The following is a 19,999-nucleotide window of genomic DNA, read 5'->3' as shown; positions in this document are numbered from 1 at the left end:
TTGTGCATATTTTAAGAGATGCACATTTGGTTTTCTTTCTGCTTTCTTCTTTTTGTTTTCTTATGACTTATCAGATCGTTGAAATTAGAATATAATAAAGTTTTAAGTTAAAAGGTTGTTGCATGACTGTTGTGGTTGAAGGGGCTTTCTACATCAAAACAAACACTTTTGGAAAGTTTCACCAAAGCTTTATTTAAAAAAATAAAAAAAAAGTAGCCAAAATAAGTGGAAAGTCTATGAAACTTAACTTTAACTGGTTATATACAAGATTTTGGTTACGCGAAAGAGCTTTTTTTATTTCTAAGGTTTCTAGAAGAGATAACTTTTTAAACTTTAAACTACTACATTTTCTTCATTTAAATTGTGGTTAAAGTAATACTATAAATGTGTTCTTTTGTTCTTATGGTTATAGATTTCCCACTTTGCCCAATGTAGATCGCATCACAAAAATTGCATTTGTTTTTACTTCATTAAGCATGCTTCACATTAGCTGCACCCAACAAAGTGTTAATTATATTGAATAATAACTTCGCAAAGTTGGTTTAAATATTTATCATTACTTCGAATATGTTAATTCTTCTTCAGCGTAGACTGAATCGCCCAACTTGTCTTTAATTTAAATTAAAATCTTTGTTTTTGTTTATAGAAAATGTTTCAATGGCTTACATAGCAAGTATAACAACAATAATATTTTGTCGAATCACGAACGACGTATCGCCCTTTTCCCCCGCGTTTCTCATACTTAATCACGGGTAAAAATAGCATACGAACGCGGTGTTTGTGAAGTTTAAAATCTCAGGAGCGTCGCGACGCGTCTAGTTCTCGATTTCTTGAGACGCCGACTGCACCAGATCCATCTCTAATAAATATACACGTATCTGTTATAAACGCCGAAATAAAATCTTAACAAAATGGTGTACGAATCCGATTTCTATACGACTCGAAGGCCCTATAGGACATCTCCATCATTGTCTACTTACACTGTGTCGGTAAGAAAATGCTGTTTTGAGTTTTAAATGATACAAAGAAAGAACTAAGGCAAATGTAATGTGTGTAAGCTTGTAATGGCTTGTTAATTTTTATGTGTAATTGTAACTATTTTAAAGGGGTACTCTGTCGTGCTCACCCTTGTTGCTTAAAACGAATTGTAGCCATTTGGTGGTACTAACAACCACTGCAGACTGCAAAGTATATAGTATCGTTTTTTACAATTAGATATAAAATTTTGAGTAAACGATTAGGGAACATATTATGTATATTTCAAAATACAAATTTCAGGGGCATATGTCAGATCTGATTGCTATTTTTGCATATTCAAAAGACTTTATTTTAGTCGAGTATCTCACAGCTGAAAAAATTAAGCAAAATAAAAATAGTTTGTTACCATCTTATATGTATACGTGTATACTTCGTGCAGTTTTTGAAATTTGATAGATAATTCTCTGTCTACTGCGCCCGGTCTACGTATTATTCTGTATTACAAATTAGTGTTAATAAAAAATTTTCGGGGAATATCTCTTAATTATAATTAAGTTAATAAAGAGATATGATCCTTCCATTTATATACTTGGCAACATTGCTCTCAACGTCGCATTTTCATTGGGTGTAAAATTGAAAAGTGTATGAAGCGCTGATGGTATTTATAACCTGCCCAAATTTAGTCAGCCAGCCATCCAAATTCACTGTGTAAATTCTCAAATTCCTACATTTACTAAGTTTAGAACACATTTTTAAAACAATCTCTCTCAATCGTACACAGCTATAATTTATATAAACTACAAGTAGTTTTTATTACATGACAGCAGTTAAAAAAGGTGGTACAATAGCTGTTCCAGATTGAATTTTAAAATAGACGTGATTTTGCTGTGCTAGATATCCGAGAAATATAAGAAAAAAATGGGTCATTTGTGATTCGCTTTACGAGCGAATGCTGGGGATAGTCCAAATTTGTTTTTGTTTTTCAAAAAATTGCTTTTCAAGGCTACCGGTGTTATTTCATTGTTAAAAATAACAGCTGTCCACAAGCGATTTATTCTAATTTTTGAATTATGGATAGCCAAAAAACGAATAACAATATTTTCCATGGCTTTTCAAAACTTATTTTGTTTGTTCTAATGGAAAATACTTAAAGTCTATTTTAATCGAATTGTTGAATTAAACTTACTTTAGACTGATACATAAAATATGCTGATTTGTTTATTGTTATTGGCTAATTTATGAAAGGCCGGAGTTAATTTTAAATTAAAATTAAATAATCTGTCGCTATTTTCTTGAAAGAAATAGCCTCTTTGGATAAAATGCAATGCCTTTCTTATTTTTAATTAAGATTTATTTTAGTCGGTTTCGCAAAAAATTAGTTTTTGGAAATCGCCCATAAAATGTTTACAATAAATTCCAAGATTAACGGAATTTGTTTTGGATTAGTGGCAGTCATTATCTTCTTCCATCAATGCTAATTTCATTTATTCTATTATCAACCAAGTGATGATCCATGAGAAAAACTTTTTGCGTTTCAAATAATACCCCATAGCACATACTTGGTGGTGTTTTAAATGTACATATGACAGGGACTTCAAAACAAAAATGAGAACATTCAAAATGAGAAAAGTATGATGAAGCCCATAAAAAATCTGGAAGCAGCTAAAATTAAAATATCGCATACCAATTAAATTCACTATATCATAATGGCAACAAAGTACCCTTTTGAAAATACATTCTCACTAGTATCCCTTACAGGAGCATAGACTCCTCATTCTCAATTTTCCATTCGTTGTGTACATATGTCCCACTCCCTCACCTTTTGCTTCTAGTTCCTAACACATTAGCACCAGGCGTTGGGATTGGGACAAACGGAGTGCCCTTCCCTAACCTTCGGCTTATTCCAGAGACGTGAGATTCCATGGGAGAAGGTACCGTTTGTCCCAAGACCCAGTCTGGTTCCAGATCCAATCACCGCATTCGGGAAACGCAAAACACCGAAACCTGAAGAACGGGATAGATTTAATTACACACCACGGGAACACACTAACATACTGTCGCCTTTGGATAGGGCCAGGATAAGACCAAAATTTCTTTTGGCACCATCAAAGCCTTACGTGCCCGCCAGGGATGAAACCAGGGAGAGAGTTTTGTCCGCTATACGCACTAGGTCGTACGCTCCTCAAGAATTGCCTAGCGCAGACGGGATGGACATTGTTTTGCCCAAACTGCATAAATTAGCCGAAAATCCTGATTTACCGTATAAAAGGAGAATTGTTGCAGAATCAGAATTTATTTACTAAAATTTCGGCAGTTACATATTCACTATTTATCCATTTTAATTGTATGAGTTTTACTACTCCTTTTTGAAAATGTTTAGAAAATTGTGATAGAACAAAATTTCTTCATAAATCAACTTGATTTCTGATTTGATCTTTCGTACCAAGTAGATAGAATAGAAAACGAATCAATACACATTGAATAACAAGGTGTTTAGTACCTACTTACATTTTTTAGTAAGATCGAGATTTATGTAGATACACACTGCCATAGCTAAAATCAGGGACGCTTTCGCATCGCTATACATTTCCTACCCTGATCGACGATTACGGCCAGGGCCGCGGTCAAATGATGATTACGCTTTATTATGCTGCTTTTTGTGATATTTTTTGCATTTTTAGTTTAATTTCTTTAAAATATATTATAGAGAACCGATAATAAACGTTTCTAGATTACTCGTAGGTATTATTTCTAATGCTTGCTCAGGATTAATTATGCTGGTTGCTTCTTTGCGCTTGTTTTTGCTTTAATTAATTATAAAAACTATACCATAGTTATTTAGATTTTCATAAGTACTTACTTAATTAGGTGATTGATTAAAATTGTGTAAAATAGCTTCTATTCAATAAAGAATTAAGTTGACAATATTGTTTTCGTTATATTGAGGAACATCACAGTCAAATGTTAGTATTTTTGTGTTTGTTGATGATCTGCTCTTTAAAAGGGGGTGAGGTACACTAATTAAAATTTTAACATTCCCGACAATCCCAACACATCTCTCTCAAAACCTTTCTGTGCCCAAATAGTACACGTCCTTTTAGACTTTAGCATTTTCAAAGCACACAGGAAAATTGTAAGCTTTTGGTAGTCAACTGCGAATGTAACTGGGGATGCTTTTGGTGTGGTATGTAGTTAGAAGTAGCATAAGAAAAATGAAACAATTTTGAAAGTTGTAAGTACAACTAATTATTTGAGTTGACAATAAGCCCATAGTCTTCTAAAATTTATTAAATAAATTCACTGCAATGTTTTTTTTTTTATTTTTTACAACTTTCAACTTGTCAAAAACAACAACAGCCAAGCGGTGACGCGAATTGTTGGCACTGAGTTGATGAAAAGAAGTTGCTACAGTTAAAAACATTTGAATCATTCTTCTACAAGGCGTAGAATGCCGCCCAGTGGCTATTTCTAATTTTAGGAATTTGTTTTCTGATTTTCAAATACTTATCGAATTGGCGCTAGTCAGTGCCAGCAACAGTCCGCTGGCGACGTTGCTACATATCCGGCTATTATTGCAACTCCTTCTTTTTCCGTAGAGTCCGGGGCGTTACTACGTCGTACGGGATTCCCCCGAAAGGACCCGCCGCGCAGAAGAGCAATATTCGTATTCTTACTCTTCAAAGCAGGAACGTAGCAGCACAAGCGGCGATCCTTATTCATCCCGTCCTGTAACACGTTCTTATACAAACAGCGAACGCGTTGTGCGTTCGTCCGACGGGGGCCCTGGATCGTACTCTTATTCAACCGAAAGGTCTTCCCGTAACTATGGAGACGGTCCTGGAGGCTATCACTCTAGCTACAGTTCCACAACAAGTGGAAGATTGCCAGGTGGCACCAGCTACCGTCACTATTCCTATAGGGTTTAATTCAGCAAATCATTGGATAACTTCATTACTTACATACATATAATCTTTGATGTTTGAAAATCCCCTGTTTTTATTTGTAACACTGATTGGTATTATACATTCGAATGGACTGAGCGATCTATTTTCTTATGTACTTAATTTATAAATAATTAAATGTAATAAAAAGAAATGGTTTGCACTGAATGTAGGTTGCTTTTTCTGTCGAAAGCCCGAATGATTGCTCCTAATTCCGTCCCTGTCTACTAATCTTACTAATGTGGGAATCGGGAATAAAATCAACAGTGATATCGTAGTAAGATGTTAAGGCATCGACAAACACAAAAATAGAAGCTGTGAATCTACAGTTTGTTGAAAATAAATTTACTAACATTCCTTTCTTTCTTTCCTGTAGACTTATCTGCCTTCGAGACAAGTAAGAATACTACCAGGACTTGGAAAGGTAAGTTATCACAATGTTATTATAGACGATTTATAAACAAAGATGAAAAATCACTCAAAGTAAATATGCCCTTCGAAATGGTCGTCTTAGCTTCTTGCAGAACTGAGTAGAAGGGGTGTCCCCAGTAGCGGTATGTTTTCCGATTCCATGGGATTCCGTCATCATGTTGAGCAATTTTTTTCTTTAAGTTTAACTAAGTGAGACTTAATTCTAACTAACGCGAACGTTCTGAATTCGAGTATCTCATTTATTTTGATATAATTTCAATATTTCTCACTGAAACGCATTAATTTTTACAATTTTTAATCACAACTTTGTTACGCATTTTAATAGTAACTGGAAAATTTATTTATTATTATTAGAATCTCTTACGAATTGAATTCTCAATCATCAAAATCGGTTAAGAATTAATCAATTAGCCAAATCAATATTGGCTAACTTTGATGCTCATTAAAACAATATTCACTTATTTGTGTGTTAAGAAGTTAATCTCGTCTGTATTCATATCCAAATAAAAAGAAAACGAAGTTAATTTCGCCAATTACAGAATTGACGAAATTAACTTCGTTTTCTTTTTATTTGATTATGCAGTTATTCCCCCTCGATTAATTTCTGCGATAATCTTAGACAGATTAGATATGCAGGAGACTAATTTTTCATTTTGTGCACACGACTGTTTAAATCGTTATCTATATATACTTAAATTTTGGCACATCGACAAACGTGAAATGGTGTTTTACATAATTTTTTGTTTTCATTAATGATAACGTTTAAATATATAAATAACTGCGTGGCAGATAATTAGTTTGTGACATTTAATTTAATTACTGAACGTTTGATATTTTTAGTCAAAATAATGGTTCATTCATGCTACAATGTGCAAATAATATAAATTTTAATGTAATTTATACAGTCTAGGTGAAAGGTAAAAAGAAAACGTTTATACGTATTGAGTATTTAATCAAAATTTGACTTGTCTTTAGTATCAATATAACAGACTTTAACTTTTAACAAGATAATATAAAAATTTGGTCTTTTGTTGTTAACTGTATTCATGTAGCACTACCTTTAATGTTCTTTATAAAATGTTAAGGGTGGTTTCTTACAGTACCTTTTTTCGGGACCCCACCACCACGCGTTCAAGTCAACATAAACTTTATCACTTTGATCCACGTTAAGTTTTCTACACAATTCACATGAACTAAGTTGATTTGAAGTTTCAACATAATAATTCCTTTTCCATTCAAAATATTTCATGTATTCGTTAATATTTTTACTTAAATAAATCAAATAGTTCGCCAAGTCCTTAACTGAATCAAAATCGTTCACGTTTATTACAGAATAAGGGGGAGCTATTTGGGTGTAATTTGCACCACCGTACACGACCGGAACGATATTCCTTTTCAACACATTGTACATTTTCTCAGTAACGTAGTCTTTGCATAAAGAATTTTCAAGGGAGAGATAAAATAAGTAATTGTTCTCTATCATTTCGTAACACTCTTCGCTGGATTGTTTATAGTCAGTTACTTGTTTAGCACATTTATATTGGCCACAGTCCCCATAAATGTCGACGGGTAAATATTCTTGTAGTTCTCTTGTAAAGTTTTCTCTTCCACTCTTCGAGTTACAATTCGATACAAACCAAGCCACCAATTTGTCTCTCTTCATAACAGAATCGACGCTTGGAAGAACATAATCCGTTTCATTTTGAAGAATATAACTGTATGGTCTGAAAACGTCTGAATCTGATCTGTATGTCATGGTCCAGTTATAAAAGGAATTGTATTGTTTTAAGTCCGTCGTATGCAATGGAGATTCCAGATTCATGAAAATATACTTCTGTTGCTTTCTTCTTTTCCGAGGAGTACCGTGTTCAAGTTTAGAGTAGGTCGCATGGAATAAAATGGCATCAAATAACTCTTCGGGAATCAGGAATCTATTATCAGTGGAGAAACAATTTTTATATTCGCAACTTTTGAAAGGCTCGCTTCCAAAGCCGATACAGAAATCTTTCCGGTCAAAGAAAGGAGTCCAGTACAGAATATACTTCAACGATGGACCGGTAAGGTTCGTCAGAGGAGCAACCAGCATCGACTTTTTTATTGTGAGCTCATTCAAAAATAGGAAAATCAAATAAACAAAAACTATACTCACAAATATTAAACGTTTACGTTTCTTAAAATTATTCATATTTTAAATTCACTGTTATTCTGCGAATGCTGTTTCTAACTGTCTTACTTCCGCTCTGTTTAATGCTGGTAAATGCTGATAAAAATGTTATCATGCAGTTGCTATCTTAGTTATTTTTACAGTACTGTAAAACGGGTAGGATCATCATCATTTTTACTGTTATCAAACAAGAAATATTTAATTACTTTCTATCAGTTTAGGAAATTGCTACTTAATAGAAAAAATTAGAAGATTGCTAGATATAAAGAACCAGTAGGAGGCATTAGAAGCAGAAGAGGAAGCTAAGAAGGGTAGACGTAGATTAGATTACTGTTCGCAAATAGTTAAGGATGTGCGTTGTTCTAGTTTTAAGGAAATGCGAAGATTAGCTCATGATAGGAAAGAGAAAAGATTCCTTTTCGGTTAATTTTTGGAATATAAGAACATCATAGTCACTTCATCGTCGCTTATCTTTTCGCTATAAACTTTCCTCTCTTCCACTTGCTACATACATGTAAAATCGGTATTTTAGAACGAATTAAGTCATACAAAAGTTATTTAACATTCATTGAACTGAAATCGGTTTTGTACGTACATATGTTTTATTTGTTATTAAAAGAGCGTAGACTCATGTTTGTATTGCCTCTATCTGAATATATTATTTATAACATACACTACATTTTCCATCATTCTTCAAATTACGACACGGTATTGTAAATAGTATAGGTTATCAGTAGGAGATCCCGGATACGCGACAAGCACATGAAAATATTTATTTTTCAATGTATTATCCTATCTTTAAAAGAATTTTATTAATAACCGAATTGATATTGTCTGTAGACACATACCTTTGCATTATCTGCAGTAGGTGGATTAAAGCTATTATTAGGTATTATCCATATTAAAATCTAGCCTAAATAATTGCTATCGCTTTTTTTTTGAAATCTTCATCAAATTATCAACTGGAAGTGTGTATTACAAGTCTGATGATGTAAAGTATTTTATCAAATGCAAAATCAACTGTATCGTTTCGCCTCCTATGGTGTTGTCAAGCTATAAGCTTTTTTAGTTAAATTGAATTTTTAAAAACCACACAACAAGAGACCACTTTAAATTGGATGCGGATGTTGCGGATGTTCCGCGGTTAGTACAGGATCTTTTGGTCAATTTTCAACATTTGTTAATAAACAATTTTGTGGTAGGTAAATATAAAATAGGATTGGTAACTTTCGGGAATCACAATATAGCAATACAGATAAGAGTATCCCTCAAGTCGTCAACTGAAAAGTAATGAATAATTTCGTAATAGGCTTTCTAAACTCAAACAGCTTAAGTAAATAAAAGTCTTGCAGTAAATTGTTTGTAAGATAATAATTACTGTTGGTTATTGTAGCAACATTCAATATTATGATATTTATCTGTCTGTCCAATAAGTGTTTGGCAAATGAATAATTTTTAATAAACATAATGATAGGTTTGGTATCTTGTAGATATATTTATTTTGGTAAAGCCGTATCATATTGATAGTAGCCGCAAGAGGCATTTAAAAGTGGATCAGGGTTTTATTCCTGTTTCATGAAGCACGCACATACATGATGATTCGATACGTACACAACAAGAACGCAAATACTTATACTTTATCCATTATTACACATTATTAATGTCGTTGACTTCACTAAATAAAATGTACAGTTGTTGATTATTAAGAAAATTCCATTCGCTGATAAAATATTGAAGGCACGTGTCCACAACAATTATACCTATTTGAAACCCTCTTGTTTTACTTTTAGTTGTTGGCTATTATTAAATTTAAACGTGTCAGAAGCGATACTTAGAATTCTTTAAATTCTCACGACTAGTCACACTACACATTCAACCTTGCTATTCGCAGTATTATTGCTAATAAAGGATTTGCAAAAAAAAAGAAATTTGTATGTTTAACTGTGAACACCTGCAGCCCTTACTGTATCCCTTTATTTATTTCATCATTCTCTTACGTATTACAATATATCCCTTAGAAATACATTAAATTTTGACCTCAATTTATAAACATATATAAAATGCATTTTCATTGTTCACCCTACCATTGACTTGTACCATATATATATATAGGTAACTAATGCTTATAAATGATCAAGTGAATTGATTGTTTTGTTCTTAAAAACACAGCTGCTAAATTTGTTTTACGTACAGTAATGATAATTCCATCTTTGGCAAATAATTCGCTTTTGCGGACAATGCGTAATTAACGAGTCTGGAGATACGTGATTATAAAAAAATGAAGACCGTTAATGTTCTCATTCTGTGCCATTTCACTGTTTTTATTGTTTGTAGTGAATCACGATTATCCTTTTGTTGACATAGACTTTGGTCGGTCGTGATCTCTGCTGTGGAAAACGGAACTCCCTGTTTCTCATTGGATCTCTTGGTGCAGATAACAAAATATGAAATGAAATGTAACGTTTAACGTTCATACAAAAATTATGCAATAAATGTGCTTTTCGAGGTTTTTCTTGCTGGCAGATAAATACTACAATTTTACATAATCTTATAGAGCAAGCGCGAGTTGTAAACCATTCTAGTATTTACTTACAAATAAAGCTAAAGATTGTTAACATTCTAGGCAAGTTCCATTGGTACCTACCGACACCTACCGACATGAAATTGATCTTGATGAGAATGGACCCAGCAAGCAAAACTAGAATTGTTATGTTGTTGTTTAAAGCTTTTCTCAGTTTGGTGAATGAAATGTTTCATATTGCGTCTTTTGATCGTCAAAATGAGATTGCAAAAAGAAAGTACCCAAAATAATAAAGTTACGTAGACCAAAAAGTAGAATATTTATCTTTAAGTACGAGAAAAATTGATGTAGACTAAATCGACTCCATTTTAGAAATCCTATCTGCTAAATGGTGGCCAGAAACCATAAGATGTTTATCGTTCTAAGAAACTCTTTTGATTTGTAATTTTCTAGATATTATTTAGTTTAAAAACCACTTTGACAAAATAGTACCTAAGCTCTTTTAAACGGACCTCTCTCGAAATTTCGATAATCTTACTATTAAAAGGGTTACAACATCATACAATATCACAAACAATATTGTGTAAATTACCCCGTAATATTGTTCTAAAAATACAGTTATCATCCGTTCTATTAAGAATTTCATATCTTTANATTGCTAGATATAAAGAACCAGTAGGAGGCATTAGAAGCAGAAGAGGAAGCTAAGAAGGGTAGACGTAGATTAGATTACTGTTCGCAAATAGCTAGAGATGTCAACTTCGTTAGATTCATTTGTCGCTTTTCTCACCCATTCATTCCCATGATTCCTAATGGAATAGCTAGTACAAAATAAAACATTATCTTTCATCTGCCTGCTAGGATGGTAAAAAAAGGAAAAAGTTGCGTGAAATTCCAACAAATGATTTTTTTTGAGCTACAGTTTTTACTGTGAATTCCACAGAGAAAACCACTTAACTTTAACTACTTGTTACGAAGACCCTTCTGTTTATGATTTCATAGCTATTTGAAAATTTGCAGAAACTGTATCTATAATTTTTTAAGTATTTGATTGCATATATGTTAACGCAAATGTGTGTAATTCGTCATTGTATAAAATCGTTCGGAAATATGTGAAATAAATTATATTAGACACATTTCCTAGGAAATATATACATTTCCTAAATAACAATTGGAAATGTATTACATTCACGATGTCAATAGATACGCGGGGAGAAATATAACTCTGATTCTCAGTTTACGAATGTGTTTTATTCACAGAGAGCATTTGTTTTATACATTTCCTAGTGCAATATCATAATTTCATATAATTCCTAGGAAATGTATACAGTTCCCAGGATATGTGTGTATTAAAAAATCTTTGCAAAAATAATTTATACATTTTCTAAATAGCCTCGGAATTTCATACATTTCATACATATATATATAGTACAGATACGTACAAAATGTAAATTCGAACAAATAAATAATTTTTCTATTGTATAGGTGCATGTAGTACATACGTATGACAGAATTGTGCCCTATGTAGGCCACAAGAGGTTGACGGTGGTATCAACCCCACCATTAACGTTCAGAGTACGACCCTCTGTCATTTATAGAGAACTCGATCGCATTGCGAACAAAGTACGACCCTGGACTTCTATATCGCCAACTAGCCATTATCTGAATTCAGAGTCGGCAGTGGTAAGATTGTGTCGCTTGGGATCGCTTTGCGCGCCGCATTTAGTCGCTTTTATTACGCTTTATTTGCCTTTATGACGCCTTTCTCTCTCTGATACTTGATACAGAACAAAAACAGTTACACGTTATCTTACAAGGAAAAAGTAAAACCAACGCAGGTCGTGGTTGCTGTTGTCACCTCTCGTAGTTTAGTAGTGAGAATATTAGTGCGTAAAGCCAAAGATCCCGGGTTCGATTCCCGGCGGTGGTGTGACCACAGCAACAATTTTTCCCTGATTAATTTGAGGTAGTTTGTAGTTGGTAAATGAAAAAATCGAAAAAATAATTTCAAATTAATATTGCAACGCCGAAATTTTTTTCTCCACTAGTCGATTTATAAGTAACTTTACGATCTATTTGGTGTTCTTATCATTTTCAGGTCTCATATCTTACTGATATGATGATCGCGTGTACCATTTTTGTTTTGTATCAAGATCACAAATCTATTACACTGTCGTAGCTAACGACGAATCCGGTAGGTAAAGGTGAAATTTAGGATTCTGGGTTTGTACTCGGTATGACGTTTTGTATACCATCACACTAGATACATCTTCAGGGCTTTTCCGATTGAGATATAATACCTCAAATAAAAGAACTCGTGTGATAGCGATCGTCAACAGCAATCAAAATCACAATCCTGAATTTCACATTAGTCCTAAATATATATTTATATACTTGAGTAAATCCTGCAGTTACTTAATTGGTTGTGTACCTACCTGTAAATTGAGACGTCATATCTGACGCACTTACGTATGTGTATTTATATATCGTGGTAAGAAAATATTTACTTTTTTCCGTAATTGAAAAAACAAAAATAAATTTTCGTGAATCATACCTTATTCGAATGAGCTTTTTTTCGAAAAAGATGTTTATCCATAAGTGACCGCGATTCTAAAAAGGTCTAGCAACGAGTGCATAATCGGAATTTTTGGACGATGTCCAAACGCAAGCGAGGTACGAATCTAATTTCGAAGTTAAGTTTCTCATCATGATTCACAAAGAACCAACGTTTATTAACACGGTGTCCATGGCCTTAAAAAGGGAATGAAAGTTAAACTCTGCCTTTATCGCAGAGGATTTTATTAGGCCCTAGGATTTCGCTTGTAGTAATGCAGAGTAGTGGAATAGTAATTTATCTTTAATATAAGTTGCATTCTTTAACAGTTTATTGAATTACGTATGCAATTTATATAACAGCAATGTGTTTTTGTTTTAAGCATCATATTGTTTTCAGAGAGCATATATATAATAAAAAAGCACACATTTAAAATAGATGGTGAAAGGAAAATAATTTAAAAGGTTTGAACATCGGCAATAATCAATTAATCTTTCATTGAGCTTTTCTATACCCATTCGCTTAGGGTTATGTTAATATTCCTACCTTTAGTTTTCTTTCAGTTAGTGTAACAAGTCTTTTTGCAGAAACTTATTTACATAAGAAACCCATATACTGGAATTGACAGGGTAACTCTCCACCGCCCAACTATTATACGTTATCGTTACTATCCTAGCTACAATTACAGCAGCTATTACTATCCTCTTTCTTATTCGAGATATTTCTCGCCTTATCTAAATTACTGGTATTACTCCCCGACATATTTCCCCAGGTGGTACTACCCTAAATGTTTACTCGATGATTATGTGCCTTCGGTAAGTAGCTCGAACGTAAGAATAACTTCCTAAACTTTCATTTATTAATTATTATCAGCTTAGAACGTGTTCACATTGTGAAAAGGTCAAGGGAGTTATTAATTAATATGGTCCGTCGAGACTGTAAGGTAATTATTCAACTGCAACCTAAAATTATTATGATGGTTTAAGTGTAGTTTACATATATATGAATAATTCAATTCCATTATTTATGCCTTTAAAAATTAATTTACAACATTGATCTCCTGATGAAGCCAAGAATGTTGGCGAAAATTTGAGAATTAATAAGTGTAACAACAGCAGCCTATCGTTTCGTTTACAACTACTTTCGTACCGACACCTCAGTTTAATTAAATTAGTAGTAGTAGTTACTAAGATCAACTTCAGTTATAATTAGAGTATGCGTGGCAAATGCAAGAAATCTGTTGAAATATTTGCTAAATGGGAAGTAAATAGATACACAAGGTTGATAAATATACGTAAATTTATTGATTTTTGATAATAAGTCACATTAGATGATACCAAATCGACCGAAAGGCATTGCTCTGTTTATGTGGTCTGATTCAATTCATTCTCTCTAACTTTTTCATAGATAATAGACGGAAGTTCGCATACAGAAGTACGTAAACTATATACGATGAACACGTTTGGTAAGAACGTAGAAGTTGTGACCTTTTCTACTGTGAACACGATCTAAAGTTGTAAAATAATAATCGTGATTCAGATCATTCTAATTTATAGTCAGTTATTGTTTTTAATCAACAATTTACCGTATGCTCAAAGCTTCTAATAGTAATAATTTGATTAATGAGTTAATGTTCTATAATTAAATTCATTTAATTCATCATATGATTAGTGTACGAATAAAAATGCCAAATTACTTTCCAAAAATTAATTCTTCTACCATAGGACTACACTGTAAAATTGGCTTCTATGAATCACAAATATGAATTCTTACAAGAATGATTGAATGTAGTAAAACTGAGTCAATATGTATCCAATATTTTTTTTTCGGCCATCCGCATAAAATATGAAAGATAACGTAATGTAAGACACATTTCTAAACGCCAAGAAAACTGACACAAAATAAATAAAGTATTTATTATGAGAATCACTACATTTTGAAAATAGGCACAGGAAACCAATTTCAAATACAGTTGTTTAAGGCAAATTACCATACCATTTAGAAAACAATTAGATTATTTGCAACAATTATAAATTCAGAATCATTTATGCTAAAGATTCTTATGCACCAACTTAATAGCTACATAACTAATTAATAAATGACAATATTACAGCAATATGCTCACAATATATAAAATTGCTTCGTTTAGCTATGTCAAGAGTTTGCTTTACTATTATGGTTTATTTTTTTTTAATAAGTTTTAAGAAAAAAAAAAAATAAAATGCTGCATGTAGATAGTTTTTTTCTGTTCAATCATCTTGCATTCGCAAAAAAATAATTAACAAAAAAGTAACTGAGTACTTTTGAGTTGAAATTTCCCTATTACCATTACAATATTTTATTACACGGATGACGATTCAGATTCTAGTAATTCAAAGATCATTTAGCGTGACAGACAGTAAAGAATTTCAAAATTCACAAAACAGAAATTTCACTTCAAATGAAAGTACCTAGCATTATATCCAGAGATGTGATTTATTTGAAATACTTGCATTTAAATACTTTTTTGAGAAAAGCATTTTGTATTTCACTTAAAATACTTTTCCAAATGTATTTTCTATTTGTAAAATGCTAAATACATTTTTTCCGTTAAAAGTTTTGCTATTATCACTGATCAAACATTATATAAAATGATTAAAGAAAACTGCTCACACTGGCCATTGAAGGTTTTAGAAGCTTTAAAAGGGGCAAAGAGACATTCCATGAATGCCTTCTAATTATTTAACTGAAGAAAGCCCAAAACATTCTAAACTCTTTGGGAATGAATAATCTAAAATATTGAATCGATATTATTTCCCCGGTTCAATGTCATGGTCCTTGGAATTTTAAAGTTCCAAATTGATATCAGCACCTGTCAAATCACCACTTATCGTACCAGCTGTGTAAAACTGAAAACTACAAGATATTGTGGTGTGGTAATAAATGCCTATAATCCAAAATTCTTAGAAAACGATTCCAAAAACTTCACTTATTAGATGAACCCATAGCTAAAGAAACTATGAATTACATTTCTCTCTCTTATTAGAGTGTGTAAAAGATCGGAAACAAAATGAGGTTGCAAGTATTTTGATATAAAATGATTGATGTTGATTTTACATCAATAAAATTATCTGCAAGCCTATTTTGGCTCTGATCTTTCACAGTAAACAACCTATTTAGATTTCAGTGTCTTTTTTCCAATTAAAACTGGGACAAAGGCAAATAAGGTAGCATTTAGAAGAATTATTTGTTGTTGAACTGAAGAAACTATAACATAAAGATAGAATAAACTATATCATAATCACTTCAAACAGAAAAACTATAATCATACTTAATCTTCACAACTGGCGATTAGTAGCAATTTAGAAAAACACCAATATTTAAAAAAATGAGTAAATGTCTGTAAAGTTTTCTGAAACAATAATAAGTGTAGAAAATTAGTTAAATAGGTACTACAAAAAAGTGTTTATTTGAAAAAAGTATATAAAATCCATTTTGTATTTTACATTTGAAATAACAAATCAAAAAAGTATTTGCATTTTTAATTAAATACTTTTAAAAAATCATTTTGCATATCTCTGGTTGCATCAGTACATAGCACTAATAAATTAAGCCTCTGTATTTCATTAAAAAGTCATTTACGTAGAATATTAAACAGTGGAGACATAAACATTAGTTAATACATTCCTCCATTATTTCTCGTTCCATTGTACAGAAGTTGTGAAAGTGATAAAAAGTATTAATTCTGCAGTCAGTAGGTAACTGTGTTTTTGCAGAGGATTACCTATTCGCCGAGTATTTATACAGGAGTAAACACGTATTCTGTTGTATCACCAAGTTATATACGCCGATATCCGTTGTATTATCCATATTATTATTCAAGTTACTTTTCGACATTTTTCCCAAAATGGTACTATCCAAGATATTTACTTGATGACGATGTAAGTACCCAAAAAGAAGTCACCACGTTCCTTTTACGCATATCCATTAAAAAGAAAACCTTATATGTGTTTCCTAACATATTATTACAATCCTTACATTTTGTCCTGTTTCTCTTTCCACAAGCTGCAGCCACTCGATTGAACTAGCAGTGCAATATTTATGAGTTGAGTACGTATCGACCAAACGTTTAAGCAAGTTAGCATGCAACAATCAGCTGCATATATCTGCAGAAATTTCTGAAAGAGTGGCTAGTTTATGGAAAGTTCACTTAATAAATTGTATAAAATCGCTTTAATAAGTACCACCATATCAACTGATATTTCTTTACGTATTTCATCTTCCAGGATCAATTGAAATTATATATCATTTTATAATGCACACAATATTTTAAGGACCTCGCGTTTTATCGATACTATTCCTTGATCCTTATGGGTATTTACTGTTAACAAGATATTTTAGTAAAGGCTGTATGTTGCTAGACAATAGAAAAGATTAATCTATCGAATCTACCAGATGGAAACAGTGTACAGTAGATATCATTTATTACAACCTTGGTTGTAGCGACCATTTTGCTATAGCGACGTTAAATCTAAGTCCCTTAAATTTAAAGCATACTTTAGTACAAAATTCATGTGGCTATAGCGACATCGGATATAACGCCGAGTTCGGGTTTAGCTAATTAAAATGGTAAAGTTACAAAGTGCTATTCTGAGTAGCAACTGTGTTTAGTAAACTTTTGAATAAGTATGACTCCCAGATATATATTTACTGTTAAGAAAAGGCGAAAATACGTGTCTGTACCTCTTTAGTTTTACCCGTAAAGACTTCCGGATATAACGACGAAATTACAGTGGTGCCTTCGCCGTCGTTATGCCCGAAATCCACTGTATTTTTGTATCATCGTTATACAGAAATACTAAATCATTAAAAACGCGAGCGGATTCCTTTTGTTTGTTCTATTTTTCGTTTCTAGTTCTAATAATTTTAAAATAGAACAGGTGGAGATTTTGGTGGACTATCGTGTGTTTAATTGCTCATTCATTATGAATTTTGTTGATGGGACTCGGTGAATTTTTGGCACAAATACAACCCACTGCATATTTTTTCACTGTTACTCATAATCATGTTTTAAAATCCTACTTACACAAACGTCTCCCCACNATAAAAATTATACGGCTTAAATGTGAAGTTGGGTGCAAAAGAATACAATTAAATCCTCTGTCGAGAAAAAACGAAATGACTTTCCGAACAACCCTATAGAACAATTGACATGGAGGAAAATCAAAGTTGAAAATAATAAAACCATAATGAAACGTATTGGGGTGGCTACCAAAGATTTACATTTTATGACAACAAATCATAACCTACTACGTTTTTTAGTTATTTGACGATGAAACAAGATACATTCGGGCGCAGGCGGCGTCCGTATTAAGGAGAATTCATAGCCCTGTTCCGCGAACTCCTAGGGCTCTTTTACCACCAGTCACATACGTCACAAGGTAAAGCAGACATTTAAAGCAAGTATAATTGCTGGTATTAACATTGTTTATTTATTTTTATTTTTTATTTGTATAGGTATACAGAGCCAACTTATTATTCACCCTCCAGAGCTTTAACATCCGACTATTACATCCACAGGATGTTGACAACATCCCCCTATAACGCCAAAACACAATACACAACCTACTACACCGAACCTGTTAGGAAGTATATCGGTAAGATTACTGTGTCGTTAGAACGCGCATGGAATTTCAAACTGCTTACAGCTTATAATTAATATGTGCGTGCTTTAAGTGTTAAACAAGAAAAAAAGGATAAAATAAAATGAGTTTCAAGTATTAAAAAAAATATTATGAAAACAGTAATATTAAATGCACGTTATGACCGTTTAATTAAATTGGTAAATCGTAAAATAAATTAAAACTTTAAGTAATCAACATAGTTTTTGATGCAGCAAGTTTTCGAACCCGTAGATAGCGACGTTAAATCTAAGTCCCTTAAATTTAAAGCATACTTTAGTACAAAATTCATGTGGCTATAGCGACATCGGATATAACGCCGAGTTCGGGTTTAGCTAATTAAAATGGTAAAGTTACAAAGTGCTATTCTGAGTAGCAACTGTGTTTAGTAAACTTTTGAATAAGTATGACTCCCAGATATATATTTACTGTTAAGAAAAGGCGAAAATACGTGTCTGTACCTCTTTAGTTTTACCCGTAAAGACTTCCGGATATAACGACGAAATTACAGTGGTGCCTTCGCCGTCGTTATGCCCGAAATCCACTGTATTTTTGTATCATCGTTATACAGAAATACTAAATCATTAAAAACGCGAGCGGATTCCTTTTGTTTGTTCTATTTTTCGTTTCTAGTTCTAATAATTTTAAAATAGAACAGGTGGAGATTTTGGTGGACTATCGTGTGTTTAATTGCTCATTCATTATGAATTTTGTTGATGGGACTCGGTGAATTTTTGGCACAAATACAACCCACTGCATATTTTTTCACTGTTACTCATAATCATGTTTTAAAATCCTACTTACACAAACGTCTCCCCACTATGGTCCCTAATCTGCGAAACGTGTTTGTTCACTTCTCATTAACGTGGAGTTTTCGAACGATTTCGCGAACTTTTTCGTGCGTGAATTTGTTGCAGTGTGTACGTAATCTTGTGACGTAATCGTGAGTGCCCCCCCCCTCCCCAGATATCTGTAATCACTATCTGAGATGGTGTCACCACTTTTGGAACTCGTACCTTTTAAAGTAGCTCACCATAAAGAGGTAAAAACAATCTAGCTGAGAAGAGATTGAAACAAAAACGAAAACTTTTTAATGACTTAGTGTGTATTATAAGATGATATTGATTTATTGATTGATTATATGTTTAGAAGAGGGTTATATGTACATACGTTTATATGTTTATGTACACATACAATACATAAATGAACAAAATCATTTTCTTTTAAATAATAATTTTGCCGCTTAGCACTGATTGATTTATTTGCTTCCTTATTTAAATTTCGCTTTTGTTTTCAGTTTTTGGGTAATTAAATTGCTTTCTTACAGTTTAATTGTTCAATGAGTATACTTCGTTGTTAGTAATTTTGTGATTATTTATAAATTTTTGGTAGTCCCTTTAATATGTGAATGTTAAAGACTGATTTCGAATAGCTTCTTGAGGTTCTACTTTCCCAAATTGTTACAGTGGTAGTCGGTAATGATACAAGGCATTTTGGCTCAAATCCCATAAACATAACAATAAATCTCGATTTTGTTCCAAGAGTTATGTATAGGTATATACTTACACAATATAGAGGGTTGTTCGGAAAGTCATTTCGTTTTTTTTTGTGGAAATGAAAGACAGTTTTCGTATAATAAACAAACACTTTATTAAATTATATATTGACCGTTCTGGTCCAACACCTTTTGCCATCTTTCTGGTAGTAGCATAATTCCACGCTCATAAAATTTTTGGTCTTTGCTGGCAA

The 19,999-nt window shown here is 32.5% G+C and overlaps 2 protein-coding genes across 14 annotated transcripts in view; one reads left to right on the top strand and one right to left on the bottom strand.

Annotated features, from left to right (window-relative positions):
* The first annotated feature begins 760 nt into the window (after positions 1 to 760).
* Positions 761 to 19,999, top strand: part of LOC108742115 (protein anoxia up-regulated) — a 33,290-nt gene continuing 14,051 nt past the window's right edge. The window contains exons 1-7 of one of the 13 annotated variants that reach the window (XM_018477163.2): positions 762 to 989; positions 5,296 to 5,343; positions 11,522 to 11,719; positions 13,178 to 13,405; positions 16,346 to 16,510; positions 17,892 to 18,010; positions 18,087 to 18,226. In XM_018477163.2, the coding sequence (XP_018332665.1) occupies positions 912 to 989; positions 5,296 to 5,343; positions 11,522 to 11,719; positions 13,178 to 13,405; positions 16,346 to 16,510; positions 17,892 to 18,010; positions 18,087 to 18,226 (976 nt within the window). In that variant the 5' untranslated portion in view covers positions 762 to 911. Of the gene's footprint in view, positions 990 to 2,885; positions 3,904 to 4,574; positions 5,019 to 5,295; positions 5,344 to 11,521; positions 11,720 to 13,177; positions 13,406 to 16,345; positions 16,511 to 17,891; positions 18,011 to 18,086; positions 18,227 to 19,999 lie in introns of those variants that run through there. The other 12 variants (XM_018477165.2, XM_018477161.2, XM_018477162.2 and 9 more) reach the window with 12 other exon arrangements.
* On the bottom strand, positions 5,351 to 7,856 carry LOC108742116 (alpha-(1,3)-fucosyltransferase C-like). Its single transcript, XM_018477173.1, has one exon. It carries the CDS (start codon positions 7,534 to 7,536, stop codon positions 6,412 to 6,414), a length of 1,125 nt encoding a protein of 374 aa, XP_018332675.1. The 5' UTR covers positions 7,537 to 7,856; the 3' UTR covers positions 5,351 to 6,411.

This window comes from Agrilus planipennis, unplaced genomic scaffold (assembly GCF_000699045.2).
Source record: "Agrilus planipennis isolate EAB-ADULT unplaced genomic scaffold, Apla_2.0 scaffold337, whole genome shotgun sequence".
Taxonomy (NCBI): domain Eukaryota; kingdom Metazoa; phylum Arthropoda; class Insecta; order Coleoptera; family Buprestidae; genus Agrilus; species Agrilus planipennis.
Note: the sequence above shows the minus strand (reverse complement) of the source record. Positions and strands in the feature narration are given on the sequence as shown.